Genomic DNA, 15359 nt, shown 5'->3' with positions numbered 1-15359 from the left:
GCATGTCGATCAGAATGCCTTTTCCAAAGATTCATAAAAAACAGTGCAAAGATTCAGACTGTATTAAAAATTATAGGCTAAAGCTCTGGAAATTTGCCATCTTTAAACTGTAAACAAAAGCATTTGTCTGAATATGTAAAATATTTGCTGTATCCTTTATTGCAAGTGTGTTGGGAGAGATATGAATTAGCGGGATTGATATCGATGGAGGCGTTTGTCATTGAGGGTGTTAAAATAGAGACAAGTATGGACTTGACATGAAAAGGACGGATGCACTCCTTGTCCGGAGTCCCTCAATGATGTTGCCCTCTTTATTAAGGGACAGATGGCCCTTTTTGTCCTCATCTGGCCACCATCCAACCCCCATCTGTGCTCTTCTGGGGAGTAAAAGACGCTCGCTGACAAGTCTAGCGTTCTCCTGCTCTGATATGAACGGTTGTGACGACCGGAGTCCTGAGGGATCTGCATTCAGGCGTGTTGTGGACTCACTTGAACTGCGTCCCGTAGAATGGATCTGTTATTATTATTTTTTAGTATGCCTGCCATCCTTTTATCCTGGAAACAAAGAGATGGTTTTGTCCTGACCCTATGCATTCAGATGCAACGTCTGTGTCAGTAATGATGTGCATTTCTTATGTATTTGGCATAGCGTCTTAATTACATTACACTTTCCCTGCATCACAATGCAATTTCAGGCTCTTTAAAAATGATCTTCCTGAAATCACTCTGCCTTGTTTTTGGCCTGTTTTCTGCCAAGCAAATAAATATTTTTCCTTAGTAAAAGCATTGTAAAATCATGCGTCTGAGCCATCATTTTTCTCTTTTATGCATGTTAGCTTTCTCTGTATTAAAATATTAAATTAGCCGGATTTATGTTTGTTGTCTTACTAGGATGTTGAGTGTTGTTTTATGTCATTATATGAGTACTCTAGTGGCTTGACTATTCATTTTTTCATTACGACTGGATCTGCATTATAATTTTCCTGCCTCTCAAGGTTGTATGCAGAAGAGAGGTGTTTCTCCACATCAGAGAGTTCAGATCATGCACTTCATAACTTAAATCACATTAGCCAAATTGTGTTAGAAGAAAAATGCATGTAGTCTCTAGGCTCTTCATGACTCCTTGGAAAAATTATCTTAACCCTTGGATAAATGTGCTGTTGTGGACATATGAAGGTGATTTTCAATTATCACAATATTTCTAGGATATTTTGGTAAATGCATTTGTTCTAGTTTGATAAAAGATTCAATGTGAATTTTTTTTTTCTAATTTTTAGTAAAAAATTGTAACGTGTAATTATTATATAAATATATATATATATATATATATATATATATATATATATATATATATACATTTTTTTTTTGCATTTATGAACTGACCAGATTAAAGATTAAACCTTTTTTTTATATAAATTAGAATAAACATATTAGTTAACACTCGGGGACAATAGAACCAATAATATGATAATAGCAGCTTTTCTGTCGTAACAAAAATTAGGGGGCGTGGCCAACTTGATAATATTAATAAATCCTACATTCTTGAGTGATAATATCATATACTAATGACCAATACAAGCGCCATAAACCAAAATGATCTATGTTTATTATTTAATTTTTGTTAATTAATTAATTTTATTTTTTCGCTGTGTCTCAGGAGTTTCCTGGCATAGCAAAGGGTTTGTAATCACAATCAGGTCCGGTTTAAAAGCTCGCGTAAACACGGCTTCTCGTGCGTCGCGCTCGCGCTCGCGCTCTCTCCGCGGAGAGACTCTTCCATCACAGACACGGTGGACACGTCAGAGATCACCACGCATTTGCACGAGAGCCCGTTCGGTCGGAGACCCTCTGTCCTACTTTTGTTGCCCGATGCTGCTGCGCGTGGAGGATGAGGAGGCAAAGCCCGGAATGTTCTCGCGGATGGATGCAGCTGTTGTTGTAGTTCCGCTGGATAGAGTCGCGTGAGTGAATAGTGAATCAATCGATAGATAGATAGATAGATAGATAGATAGATAGATAGATAGATAGATAGATAGATAGATAGATAGATATTATTCATCTCATGAGGGACACCGGAGGACACCTTGGAAGGACTTTTAAGCACCGGAGGAGAGAGAAGGGGGTCCACTCAGTGCCGAGCGGAGCGTGATGGACCCCCAGGCCGACATACGCGCGTCTCAAGCGGAGCGCAACAGCAGAGGAGCCGCCGGTGGAGAACCAGCGGACGAGCAGACACGCGGCTGCGGGAGAGACGCGTCGATGAGCAGCTTCGCCAACATGGAAGACTCGCTGGAGGAGAAACTCAAAGGTCTGGCGTTCAGGAAACAGATCTCGTACCGGTAAATATGCGGTTTAATTCAAACCTGTATCATTCAAACGTGTATTTCTCCACCATATGGAGCAGTGGGACATGTCAGATGGATTGTTTGTGTGCGTTACCCCCATTTAAACCCCATTTGTTAATAATACTCTCAATAATAATAATAATAATAATAGACTTCTTGCTAGGATGTCCATGTGAAAGGAGATTTCGTTTATTATCATGAGAACAGCAATGGCATTAGGGCTAGTGTTGGTAAATGAACTGCTTCATTAAAAAATAAAAAACGTTTCATATGCATGATATCTTTGTATTTGCCTGCTATTGATTCAACTCTATTTTCCTCTTTCACATGAAACTCTTGCTCTATAAGACAGGCACTTGTATTGAATTGCTTAACTGGCATTTGAATATAACACGAATAGACTGATGCATAGCTGAATCGTAATGAATTTGACTCATCTGTGGTAGAGAGACTTATTTCCACATGTAAAGGTCAAAAACGACATGCTTTGACATAATTTTTACTTTTTTTCTCAAAAACACAATCATGTACATGCATGCATTTCCTATGTTATTATAGCCCAGTTTGTGCTGATTACAGTGAGATTAGACTTTACCCATTTAGATATTTATAAGAAACTGAAAAAAAAAGCACAAATGTCAGGGCATGACAAAACTTCTACAGGCCCCCAAAATACCCTTAGACTCCAGAGGGTTAAAGGTCATTTCGGCACTAGAGAATGGTTTTCAATGTCAGAATAATCTCTGGTGCATCTGTATAAATTAAAGCCATCTTACTTGCATTGATAAGTTGCGTGAGCATTGGTGCTCCTCATGTTTCATCTATCTTAAAACTGAAACCTAAAACCTCAATCTTGCTTTTTGGGTGCATTGATCATGTCATTCATTCCAGACAAATGTAAGGATCGAGCCATATTGACAACACTAGATTCATGCTGAAACAGTGGTTTCATGTGGTCACTTGACTCACTTTCATCTCTTCTCAGAGACCCCTAATTTGACCTCCTGTCCGTGGAGGAGGGTCACTACCACCCTTACTGCTCCTTCAGAGTCTTAAGGTCAATCCTCCTCTGAGCAGATCAGTCCTCTGCTCACAATTAAGGCCAGTCTCTGAAGAAATGATCAAAGGTGTCCTCTCTTTCATAGGAGCGATCTATATCCATCTCCAATCCAGATAAGACGTCAATAAGTCCCATGAAACTTAACCACACCATCAGTAAAACAAACAAACAAACACCTAAAATGCAAAGCATCTTAGATCAACTTGTCTTGCTTTGCTTTTTTAAGCAAAGTGCCTAAAAATGGAAGCTCTGAATTTGCCAAAGACAAAAACAGGAACACTGTTCCAAAATCAATTGAGCTGCCTTGGGGTTACTTTCTACATAGGCATGCTGTTAACTGTAATGACAACTTATAAATGACTGATTCTGAGCGCTCTATATAGATGTTAAGATACATTCCTCGAAAGAAATGCACAGGATTTCCATTATACTCAGATACACTATGTAGGCAGCTCACTAGAATTTGGAACAGAGCCACATTGTTCTTTTACATACTCTCCTGAAATATAGGCCTAGCACTTATATCAGTTTTTTGTTATCTAGTGAATCATGTCGGGCTTATGAAGAGGCTCTTGTGTCCTCTCTCTCTCTCTCTCCAGGATGCTCTAGCAGCAGCAGACAGTGGAACATAAAAAAGACCTCATGCATTTTTAAGTGTCCCGATCACAGCCTCGACTGGAGATTTATACATGCTTGACACATTTTCACTTCGCCAGGCTGCTGAAAAGTTAAACATGCATATTTATCGTGGGCTGCTCAGAATCAGAGTCGGCATGGAAGAAAAAACTTGTTGCCATGTTTGCAGAGCTTCTGCAAATGGTGGATGGCAACTCTATTAATTTACCATTCTAAATAGATTGGCAACAATTAATGTGATGATCTGAAATGTAATGAAATGTAGGAAAATAATGCGTTTCGAGTGGATTTGCACTACTGGTTTATATGGCAGGTGGATGGAGGGGGCGGGGCTGAACAGAAATGATGTTTTAGGAGCCTAACAAATCACATTTTGATGAATGATTAGAACAATTTTTTTTCATAGAAACATGCAAGACTAGGAATGTGTAAATAGAGTCAGTTTGTTCATGCATTTTGAATCCAGAGCATTCAGTCAGCACAACGAGGAAGCATATTACCAGGAAGTGATGCGTTGTGCCACCTAGTGATGCTGCAGAATAGACGGCAATGGGTTTAATATTTGATCACATACAAGTGTTGTGTTTTATCAGTGAAACTTTAATAAGTTCCCTGGTGCATTTAGTCATCTGTCAAGTTGTGCCAGCCCTCCTCCTGTTTGGCTCTTTGCTTTGTGCATTTGGCTAAAGACTGTAGACGCTTTGCCCAATTAGGACGTACCCTTCACAGTCAGTTTAGCATGCTGTGTGTTACATATATATATTTATAATTTTCATTTCTAGCTGGCATGAATCAGAGTGTGAAATGGCCGCCACACCTACTTTAAATGTTGATGCGCAAGAGAATTTGTGTGTAAATACTGTGCGTGGGCTGTAGTCATTCCATCACTGACTAAATGTGCACATACCTTTTTTACTGGACCCGCAGTTGTCCTGTTGTAAGTCCAGCTGATGTGTTTAATCACATAGGTGCGTTAAACAGGCCTAGTCTTGTCTCATTACCTGCGAAACCCAGGAGCGCTCTATAGATCCTGATGGCTGACGCGAATAAGGATTTTACATAAATGGTCATAATCTCTCCTGAAGATGGGTGAGCGCAAACTGGGCGGTTTAACGCTGATAAAGCCAGTCTTTTTGTTTTCCTTGTCTGCGGTGGGGTTTGTATATCAGTCTGAGGATTGAGCTTTTGAAGCCTTTCCTTAGTAGGTATATGAGTGTAAGAGGCTTTTCCTCTGCTGTTCTGTTCGGTGAAGCTTCTGGCTGATCTGAGGGTCGAAGCAAAAATATAGTCCAGGCTTTTGTCTTGTTGTAGGCCCGAACTGCATTTCCACTGATTTAAGAGCCACATGATGACTTAAATGACATGACATGCCCACAAATAAACACTGTACATGTTTACAAGTCTTAGTTTGAGAATGTTGTATGCTTTCTTCCATTTCATTTTCCTTCAAGTGCTCCATCTCTGCTGTCTCCTGTAGTTCCTCTACTTGACTCAGTCGTGCACCTGTAGTTCTGGCAGAGAAGCACCTGTAGACAACCAGCACACTAGAGGTGTGAGAGACTTCATCTCCTCCTCTCTCTCTTCATTCGTCTTCCCCCGCTTCAGCGGGAAGTTAACACTGTCTCACCACTTGTGCAGTTCGCCCGCTCTAACTCTCTCTGACACTGATGGCTCAAACAGGCTCGCTGGTCTTTTATAAAACATGCTACGGCAGCTGCCGTCAATGTGTTTTGGTGGAGCATCAAACGAGAGAATGAAATGTGGTTTCAACTGTCATAGGCATGATTTTGCCATATGGACAGGTTTTGTTTTGGTTTGTTGCATCACTTATCCATTGTGTCTCTTTTAATGCACTCACAACTCATTTAACTTATGTGATAAACTTTTGAGCGTATATAGGACAAATGTTCTAACCTAACAAGATGTTATTGGTTATATTGTTAATATTTTTACACCAGAAGATAAAAAATATATATATCGAATTAAGATGCAACAAATAATGTTATTGCATTTATGATGTTGCATAAAAATTTAATGTTATTACATATAGATGCAACAAATAATGTTACATTTAGATGCAGTTTTTTAAATTAGATTTAGACATGTTATTGAATTTAGATCCAAATAAAAAACATGTGCATGCCAAAAATGCATTGAATTAGATGTGCAATGTAACATTTTATTGCATTGATTCAAATGAAATGTGTGCAATATCATAAAGGATATCTGTTAAGAATGTAAATATGGTTTGTGTTAATTTCCTGTGTCTTTTCTGTCCTGAATGTGCTCTTGAACGTAGATGCAGGTCTGTAGTTTCTGTCGCCGTTCGAGCTGTAGTGTTTTTGTTAAATCATTCTTGGACTGAATGCACAAAAATAGCAGAGAAATCAATATTTATATACATATATTCTAAGACCAGAAATCGAATCTGGTTTTGCCCATTTGTGTTGATTTTACGGGAAACTCCAGAACTCTACATAATGAATGTAAACATGGTGAATGTGTTAAATGCAGAGGACATGGTGTTTCCGTACACAGGCTCCTGCATATATACAGGCTGAACTGGGATTACTGGGAGGCTTTTTTGGCCGATGATGTGAGTTTTATTAATGATCTGAATCCTGATGCTGAGTAATTCAACGGATTGCTGGAGCAGTAAAATTGGTGTGTAATCCTACCTGCTGAACTGTTTTTAATTCATTCATAGTAATGGCATATTAGAAGATTTCATCCCCTTGTGTTTGCTTCTGTTAGTTACTTCAGGTGCATGGGTTCTTGCTGGTTTAGTCTTTTTGGTATAAAGTAGGTGGTATGACCAACATCTTACTTCACAATATGAATAATTAAATAAAGCATCAAAAAACAAAATGGGTAACTATATACTACTTTTTTTATATAAATAAATTAATACTTTTATTCAGCAAGGAGACATTAAAGTCAAACTGAATACATCTATGATGCTTTTAGAAGGAGAAATCCTTTTGAACTTTCTATTAATCAAACAATCCTGAAAAAATGTCTTATGATTTCCACAAAAATATGAAGCAGCACAACTATTTTAAGACTGATAATAATAATAAATGTTTTTTGAGGAGCAAGTCAGCATATCAGAATGATTTCTGAAGGATCATATGACACTGAAGACTGGAGGAATGATGCTGAAAATACAGCTTTGATCACAGCAATAAATTACAGTTTAATAAATATTACAGTAGAAATTGGTTACTTAAAATTGTTAAATTATTTCACATTATTACTGTTTTTACTGTATTTTGATTAAATATATGCAGCCTTGGTAAACATAAGAGACTTATGTAAAAAATAAAAACTTTAAGGATATATATATATATATATATATATATATATATATATATATATATATATATATATATATATATATATATATATATATATATCTCTATATCCCTCTTACAATTGCAACTTTATCTCATATTTTAAAGTCGATCTCACCATATCTCTCACCTATCACCTCTTTTACTAAAGTTGAAGATTATCATCTATTTCTCAGGCTGGATAAGGTTGTAAACATGTGCAGCTCATTTGCATTCGCTCTGTGCACACATTATCCCTTTCTGTCTCCTGGTCTCTTTCTCTGTGTAATGCACTCACTAATTATAGCTCGCCTCTATCTCTCTCCAGCTGTGGTCTGGGAGGTTGTGTGTGTGTGTGTGTGTGTGTGTGTGGATGGGTTCAGCCCTTTATACACTGATAGCACAGGGTTACAGCAGCCCAGCCCTCATTTAGCAAATGATTAATTCAATTAGGCAGCCATTAACTCAGGTGGAAAAGACAAACCTGGAGGTCCCTCACGTCCCTGAAGCCCTCCTAGAGGCAGAACAGAGCAGATCCGTCCCACTTTTACCACACTAATGGAGGATTCAGGGTCCTGACACACATTAGTGTTGCATTCAGACTGCTGTTTTCAACACACAACACAACATTTACCTGATCATTACCAGGAGAGCCATCTGTCAGCATTACTCTGTGTTCAGAGGCTATTTACATTTCATGTGGTTTAGGATGTTGAGGGTTAATTTTCAGTTCAAAAACTTGTGGTTACAGACATTAGTCCGCCAACAACTGACTCATCCATTGAGTTTTTCAAGGTTACATTGAATTTTTTTCTTGTTTTTATATTTTTAACACTAGTTGTAGGTTTAGCATCATTGTGCAGAATAGCTGATAAACACTTTTGCATAATAAAAATGCTCTCTAAATTTAAATTCAACCCGCCCATTCTTTTAAATTTAAACTCAGTCCACATACCAGTTTTTTTTATTTTAATTCTAAATTCTATAAATTCTATTTATTTTCATTCATGCCCTGAATATGTTTTTGACAGTGGTAACAGATGTATATTTACATTTCATGTGGTTAAGGATGTCAAGGGTTAATTTTCAATTCAAAACCTGTGGTTTTGGAAGTCAGTCGTAGAATAGAGATGAATCAGGAGAGTTGATTAATTGTCCACAAATGACTATGACAAATGCCTTTTTCTAGATTGTCTAGATTTTTTTAATACAGCAGTTTTTTTTTTACATTAGCTGTTAGACATTTTGCACAATACAAACCCTTTCTGAAAAGTTTTTTTATATTTAAATTAAATTTTGAAATACGAATTACACTTTTTCTGACATGTTTTTTTTTTTCTTTGTTAGATTTTTGCACTTTAGGATTTTAGGGTGTCATGTAAAAAATTAAATAAATAATTATAATAAAAAAATGTAAAGAAAGTTGTTATATTTATTATTTATTATTATTATAATTATTATTATGTAATAATAATAATTAATAATTGAATGACAGTCAATATATTATTATATTATGTATAATTATTATTTATTATAGCATGTTTGCTTTCAGATAAGCTTTTAATTAAGCAACCTGGACCTCAATATTTCAATATTTTTGTTATATTTATATAATATGAAGTGTTAATTTTAGAATTACTACCACTAAACTTCATATAAACAAAGCAAGCTTCGGTTGGTCATTTTACCTGTTAATCTACATTCACTTCCTAGATTTACTAATCTGCGAAGTAGATCAGACTTTGGTCTGAAAGTCAAAAGTCTGAGCTCAAGACACCTGTAGGAATTGCCATGTGAAAATTACAGTAATTAAACCATGTCTTTTGGAGATGTTAGTATAAAGTAGGCTCTTGGGACTCATATTCCGGCCCTGAGCAGTTTCTAATAACTCGTGTAGGTGTGCGGTCCGCCCAAGTCCATCTCAGAGCTTTGCTTTTGATGGCAGGGCTATTTTCAGCAGATGGCTGGGTCAGATAGGGGAGAGATGCGTGCTTCCGATGCCTCCCCCGCACCCTGCACCAAACACAGAGGTTAATTATGAAGGTTTCAGCAGCCAGAGAAGGAGAACAGAGAGAAGAAAGGGAGAGAGGAGGTTTATATACAGCCAGGAGTGGGATCCATCACTCCCACATACTCTCCCAATGATGCTCTCAATCTCACACACACACTCACACACACACTCACACAAAAGCATCACCGTCACAGTTATATGTAATTATACAGTCCGATCCCACACGCTCCCACTCGCGGAGCCCCTGAGCGCGCACGACGCCGATTGTCACGTTAGTGTATATCTATAACTTGAGAGAACATTGCATGCAGTGCAGTGCATTCAAACACCTCCTCCTGCAGAAAATATATATGCTTTATGCATTAGGACTGGGTGATCTATTATATTTACAATGACGATTATGATTAATATTTCTGTGCTTTTTTTTGCAACAGTGTCTTGGAAACTTAAAATGGAGTTTGAATGTTTGATTCATTTCCATATTATATCCCATATTCCATATTTTTTGCATTTAAATGTAAATAATGAAATGTGTTCATTTGAAGAAGAACACATTTTGAACTAGTTTATATATATATATATATGCACACAGTATTTTAGATCTTGCATTAAACATTTTGAATCGAATTAGCTCCAGTGGCTTTCAGTTGTAATAATGGTGATTTCGGAACAAATTCATTATTAAAAAGAAGATACATTTACATTTATGCATTTGGATGATGCTTTCATCCAAAGTGACTTGTATTGCATTCATATGCTTGTGGATTCCCGAGGAATCGAACCCATGGCCTGGTATTGACAGAACTAAGTACAATTTGAGCAACAGAAAAGCAAAGATAGTGCATTAAATATTGTTAAAATATTTTTGCTATATTTTAGCCATACTATATGTGATGTTGTTGTTGTTACTAAACTCTGAGGGGCCGACCTGACTTGGTTTCCTGTGATTGTTGTTAACCAAACGACAGACTCTGTGTGTGTGTGTGTGTGTGTGTTTGTCAGGTCACAGACAGTCAAGGGAAGGACACAGAAACTGCATGGGGTCTGGACCTCTCCCTTAAAACACCGGGAAATGTGTCACAGCTGTTTCTGTTGCACTGCAAAGTAATTGAAATAACAAACTTTACATGCAAGAGCAAACTGTGCACATAACGCAGTATTATTTTGCCTGCATTGAATGCGAGCATCAGAGGAGAAATCACTGTTATTTACAGCGTTAATAAAGAGCTGCCATCCTTACTGTTTACCCGCAAGGATTTCCTTTTATGTAAGAAGCTATGCTTTAAAAGATAATGAAACCATTTATCAGCAGAAGCTGTTTGTGTTTAAGACGAGCATCGCTAATGCTATCGTTCACATTTGATTTGAACTAACTACTACTAACCATAAGAATTAGACATTTGGTACACTGTTTGTGCTCCAGACATGAACGATATCTCATGTTGGGCCGTTTAATGAGTGTTCTGTATCTTTTATAACGGATCATACTTGTAAAAAAGCATGGCAGATGATAATCGTGCAAAAAGGGCACATCGATTTACATTGAAGGAGGGAACTAAGCCAATATCTAGAGACTTGTGGGTGAGCTGGTATGACTGACCCAGTAAGGAAACACCCAGAAAACCCTAATAATGCCTGAGGAGCATTCTAGAATATTATAGCAGGAACATAGCATCTTAGTACCAGAACACTCAGAGCACATAGTATAGCGTCACCAAGTTAAGCACCACTTAATATTTTCTTCATGTTTATATATTCAGTCAATTGAGTGACTGAATTGCTTTCAGTTATTTTTAAGAAATTTTTGCCATCTTGAGTCTTTCAGTGAGCTGGAGGAATGTAAAATGTGTCGTGTTGCCATGCATGAGGATCTTTAACAGGAGAAAGTGTCAGAACGCAAAGACTGAAATGAATAGAGTAATACGCGATTACCCAGGAGCACTTGGATCCGCGTGAACGGCACTCGCCAAAGCCAGACCGCCCACGGATCCTGCACCCGCTGCACTGCACAAAATCACTCTCTTAATCAGGGTTATTTTCTGGTAGAAATATCCAAACATTCTTAAAAATACTTGAGAAGCAAAATTGCATAACATAATCAGACAAAAGGAGATGAATGTAGGATAGAGGGATGCAGGGGGAAGAGTGTCTTTACTCCGTCATGTGGTGAAGGACGAGGTGCATGTTGCCCAAAACAGCTGGTCTGCCAGGAGACACTGAAGTTAGACCCTGGCGAGAAGGAAAGTAAGAAGGGTATGGAAGAAGAGAGAAAGATGAAGTGAGAGTTAAAGAGGAAGGTGAGAGGCTGAAGACCTGAGATAATGTGGAGAAAGAGAAAGAGAGACTAAAGAGGATTGTTCTTTAAAAACATGTCCTATATATTAATAGCCTTTAGTAGAGGAAGGAAAGAGGGAATGAGAGAAGGGTTGAGGAACAGATTGTCACATCGCCATGAGGAAAGGACACACAACACTGCTGTCACTCATGTGTGAGAGAGAAACAGAGACAGAGCAGAGACAGGACGGACAGAACGACATGTGAAGAATGACAGTCATCACTGGACTGTGGAGGGAAAGTGTGCGTCCCAGAGCGAGGCTGGGTGGTGATGGCTATTAATATCTGAGCCCTGTTGTTTGGGGAGTTGAAGCGGGGAAAAGCCCAGGCTTCCTGTCTGACCTCTGAACCAGCAGGAGGGGAGTTCTGTTGCACACTTATAAGTCCACATTATCCTAAATGCAAGTTGGTTTTCAGTGCAATTATTGAAACGCTATAAATTAATATGGTACTACACAATGAATGCATTGCCCAACGAAAGCATTTAAATATTTAAAATACTAGAAAGCTACTCATTCCATGAGTGGCACTGGCACAGCTGCACACCTGCTGCCAGTGAAGTTAGTCTGGATATGTATCATGCATTTTTTACGCTGTTATCAGAATCATCATTAAGCTGAAATGATCGCAAAACGCTAAAGATGCGATGATCATTTATCTGTCAGTCAATCAGGCTTGCTGAGCTCATCCATCATCAGCTCCACCACGGATGTTATCTGGGTTTTCAAGAGCGAGGGTGACATCCCGAGAAGAACAGCAGCAAGTTTGTTCTGTATGTGTGAAAATGTCATATTAAGTAGGCAGATTCCAGTGCCATCCGACTGTATTATGATTGCAGTGTCAGTCAAGAGCCATCATGGAATGTTATCAAATCATTAGGATATTAAGAAAAGATCACGTTCCATATAGATACATTTCCTTTATCTAAAATGTACTTTCGTAAATATATCAAAGCTTAATTTGTGATAAGTAATATGCATTGCTTCATTTGGACAATTTTAAAGGTGATTTTTCTCAGTATTTAGATTTTTTTTGCACCCTCAGAAAGCATATTTTTTTCAGCTTTCAGACTGTAAAAAATATTACATGCTATCTGCTTAAAAATATTATGGTAACAATATTACACGTATTATATTTGAGTAGATTTTAAGGTTGTTCTTTTTAGTGAAATTTACCCAAATAAATTAAGTAAAAATTCCTAAATTATTTAGTTTATGGCACAATAAATGTAATATAATTAGGGAAATGTGCTCATTTATTTTAAGTTTATTCTCAAAAGTCTGTGATTTTTTAAAGATCTGTTTGTATTTTGTTATTTTATACATTTACAAGACTGTATACAGCCAATCAGCTCAAACAGGAAAATACTTGAGATCTACTGGAAAGTACTGCACTAGCATTAGCAAGGCTACTGCTCATTAAGCAAGGTTACAGTACCTTGAGTAGAACTACAAGAGTAGTATCCAAAGTACTACAAGAGTAGTATCCATAACTACAAGCTCTACTCTTCTGCACAGTGGTAACGATTGCACTGTGCAATGGAAACTTCGATGTTACAGAAACTCTTACAAATGTAACTGAACATTAAACATTAATAGATGCCTCCCTTCACTCAAAAACATAAAGTAGCATTTAATTTCAAAATTTATATGCAAAGCATGCTGGGAACTAACAATCACCTCTAAAATAAAACTGCAAAATTGAGCTAATTCACTTAAATTAAATAGACAGCCTTCTTTCCTTAATTATTTTAGTTTAATCAGTTCCCCAATTCAAGCACCAAAACTGCTTAAGTCTCCTAAAACAAAATGAGGAAAACGCATCTCTTGGTTTTATTAGTAAAAAGTCCTCATTATTTTCTATACAACACTGAATCACAGTTTCTTTAATGAAATCCACACATTATTTTTAATTATCACCTTAATTTTTTTGATGAAAATTACAAGACCCATGATTCATTTTTTACAGTGATGATGTATAAATTAGGGCTGCATGATTAATCACATGCAATTTTCCCTGTGTGTCTCTTTAGTAAAGATGGTTCTGTGATTTAGTACTAAATATCCATCACCTGTTTTCAAATGGAGCGGCACTTACTAAACAGAGCCTTAGTTCGTTGACAAGCTACACAATATCGCATTCATAACTGAATGTAATTCATCTGCGATTATGAACTCGATATTTTGTAGCTTGTCAGCGAACTACAGCACTGTATATTGAGTGCCGCTCCATTTGAAAGGAGGTGATGGATATTTAGTACTAATCACAGAACCATCTTTACTAAAGAGACCAGCATGACAGTCGCATACGAGTAATCGTGCAGCCCTAGTATAAATCAAAATTTTGAAAAATTACACTTATGACAAGAGTTTATTTTCTCACTTTTGGTCCACCAGGCCAAATGTATCCATAGTTGAAGAAACCCCCATATATAACTGGATCTGCCCACGGATGTGTCCACCTACGTTTTACTTCCATTTCTTCCCCATGATCCGGTCACAAGTGTGATGTATGTGCTGAGTTTGCGTATGTGTGTGTTTGTGCGTAGCTTTCCTGCCATTGTCAGTGGGTGTGTGTCAGGCTGCAGTGACAGAGCTCAGGGGCAAATGAGAGAAATGTGTCTCCATCCGGCACACACATGAACACATAGTCACAACAACAACAACCTCACGGACACACACATACAAAAAGGGAACCTGAGGGAATTCAGCCCCGACACGTATAAACTGAGTGACTAATACTCATAATACTCATCTAATACTCACTAATACACATTTATACAGGAAACATTAGCTATGGTTTAGAAACAGCATCCATGCTTTGGGACAGGGTAAACACCCAAAGCATTCAAAGTAGCTTGCAGGGTCTTGGGTCAAAAAAGTCTTGGATACTCTGAATTAATAGATGCTTTTGTTCAAAGTGACTAGCACCAGACTGTTTCAAGCACAAAACCCTCAAGAGCACAATGGCGATAATTTGTTTTTTGTTGGGAGCAATCTCCAACCTTCTGGTTACTATTTTCCACTTGGTGGGACTCCTGTGTGCTTTAACCAGAGGGTTGCTTGAACCCACCAAGAAACAAGTTAGCCACAAAAACATTAGGAATCCCTCTGGGGATACTGTATGTAATGTATGTCCGACTCCTAAATTTGTCACATAAGAAGACTCGAGAGACACCGGCGTACCATAATTCGAATAACAGATAACAAGACGTGTGCTAAAAATGAAGTACTGTTAATGTGTTTTGTGATGTGATGTTCTTATCTAGAACGCTCTGTATTGATTCTTGACATACTCTGGTGTTGTTCTGTTCTTCACATTGTTATCAGCTCGCTGCCGGCTTCAGATAAAAGCACAAAGATTGAATTAGTTCTAATCACCGATCTGCGTGAGATTCCTCTTAGGCTCGGGGTCTCGCGGGTGCTCCGCGTACGCATTGATTTTGTTGCTTTTTACCTTGAGCACATCTGTCTCTCGCTAGTGTTTTTTCACCCCCCAAGTGCTGAGCCTTAGATCTTAATCTCTGGAGTGAGAGGGGGGTGCATGAGAAAAAGGTCCATGTCAAGGACTTTATACTCTGATGAGAAAGAGGAGAGGAAGAAGGATTGTGCTGTGGAGCGCCAGTAGCCTTGAGGAAGTCG

General features: G+C 37.9%; 1 protein-coding gene across 3 annotated transcripts in view; it reads left to right on the top strand.

Annotated features, from left to right (window-relative positions):
• The first annotated feature begins 2093 nt into the window (after positions 1 to 2093).
• Positions 2094 to 15359, top strand: part of LOC113096631 (diacylglycerol kinase iota-like) — a 40293-nt gene continuing 27027 nt past the window's right edge. For 2 of the 3 annotated variants that reach the window (XM_026262014.1, XM_026262008.1), the window contains exon 1: positions 2095 to 2339. In XM_026262014.1, the coding sequence (XP_026117799.1) occupies positions 2149 to 2339 (191 nt within the window). In that variant the 5' untranslated portion in view covers positions 2095 to 2148. Of the gene's footprint in view, positions 2340 to 15359 lie in introns of all 3 variants that reach the window. The other variant, XM_026262013.1, reaches the window with a different exon arrangement.

This window comes from Carassius auratus, unplaced genomic scaffold (genome assembly GCF_003368295.1).
Source record: "Carassius auratus strain Wakin unplaced genomic scaffold, ASM336829v1 scaf_tig00216011, whole genome shotgun sequence".
Taxonomy (NCBI): domain Eukaryota; kingdom Metazoa; phylum Chordata; class Actinopteri; order Cypriniformes; family Cyprinidae; genus Carassius; species Carassius auratus.
The sequence above is the reverse complement of the archived record's forward strand: the minus strand, read 5'-3'. Positions and strand labels throughout refer to the sequence as shown.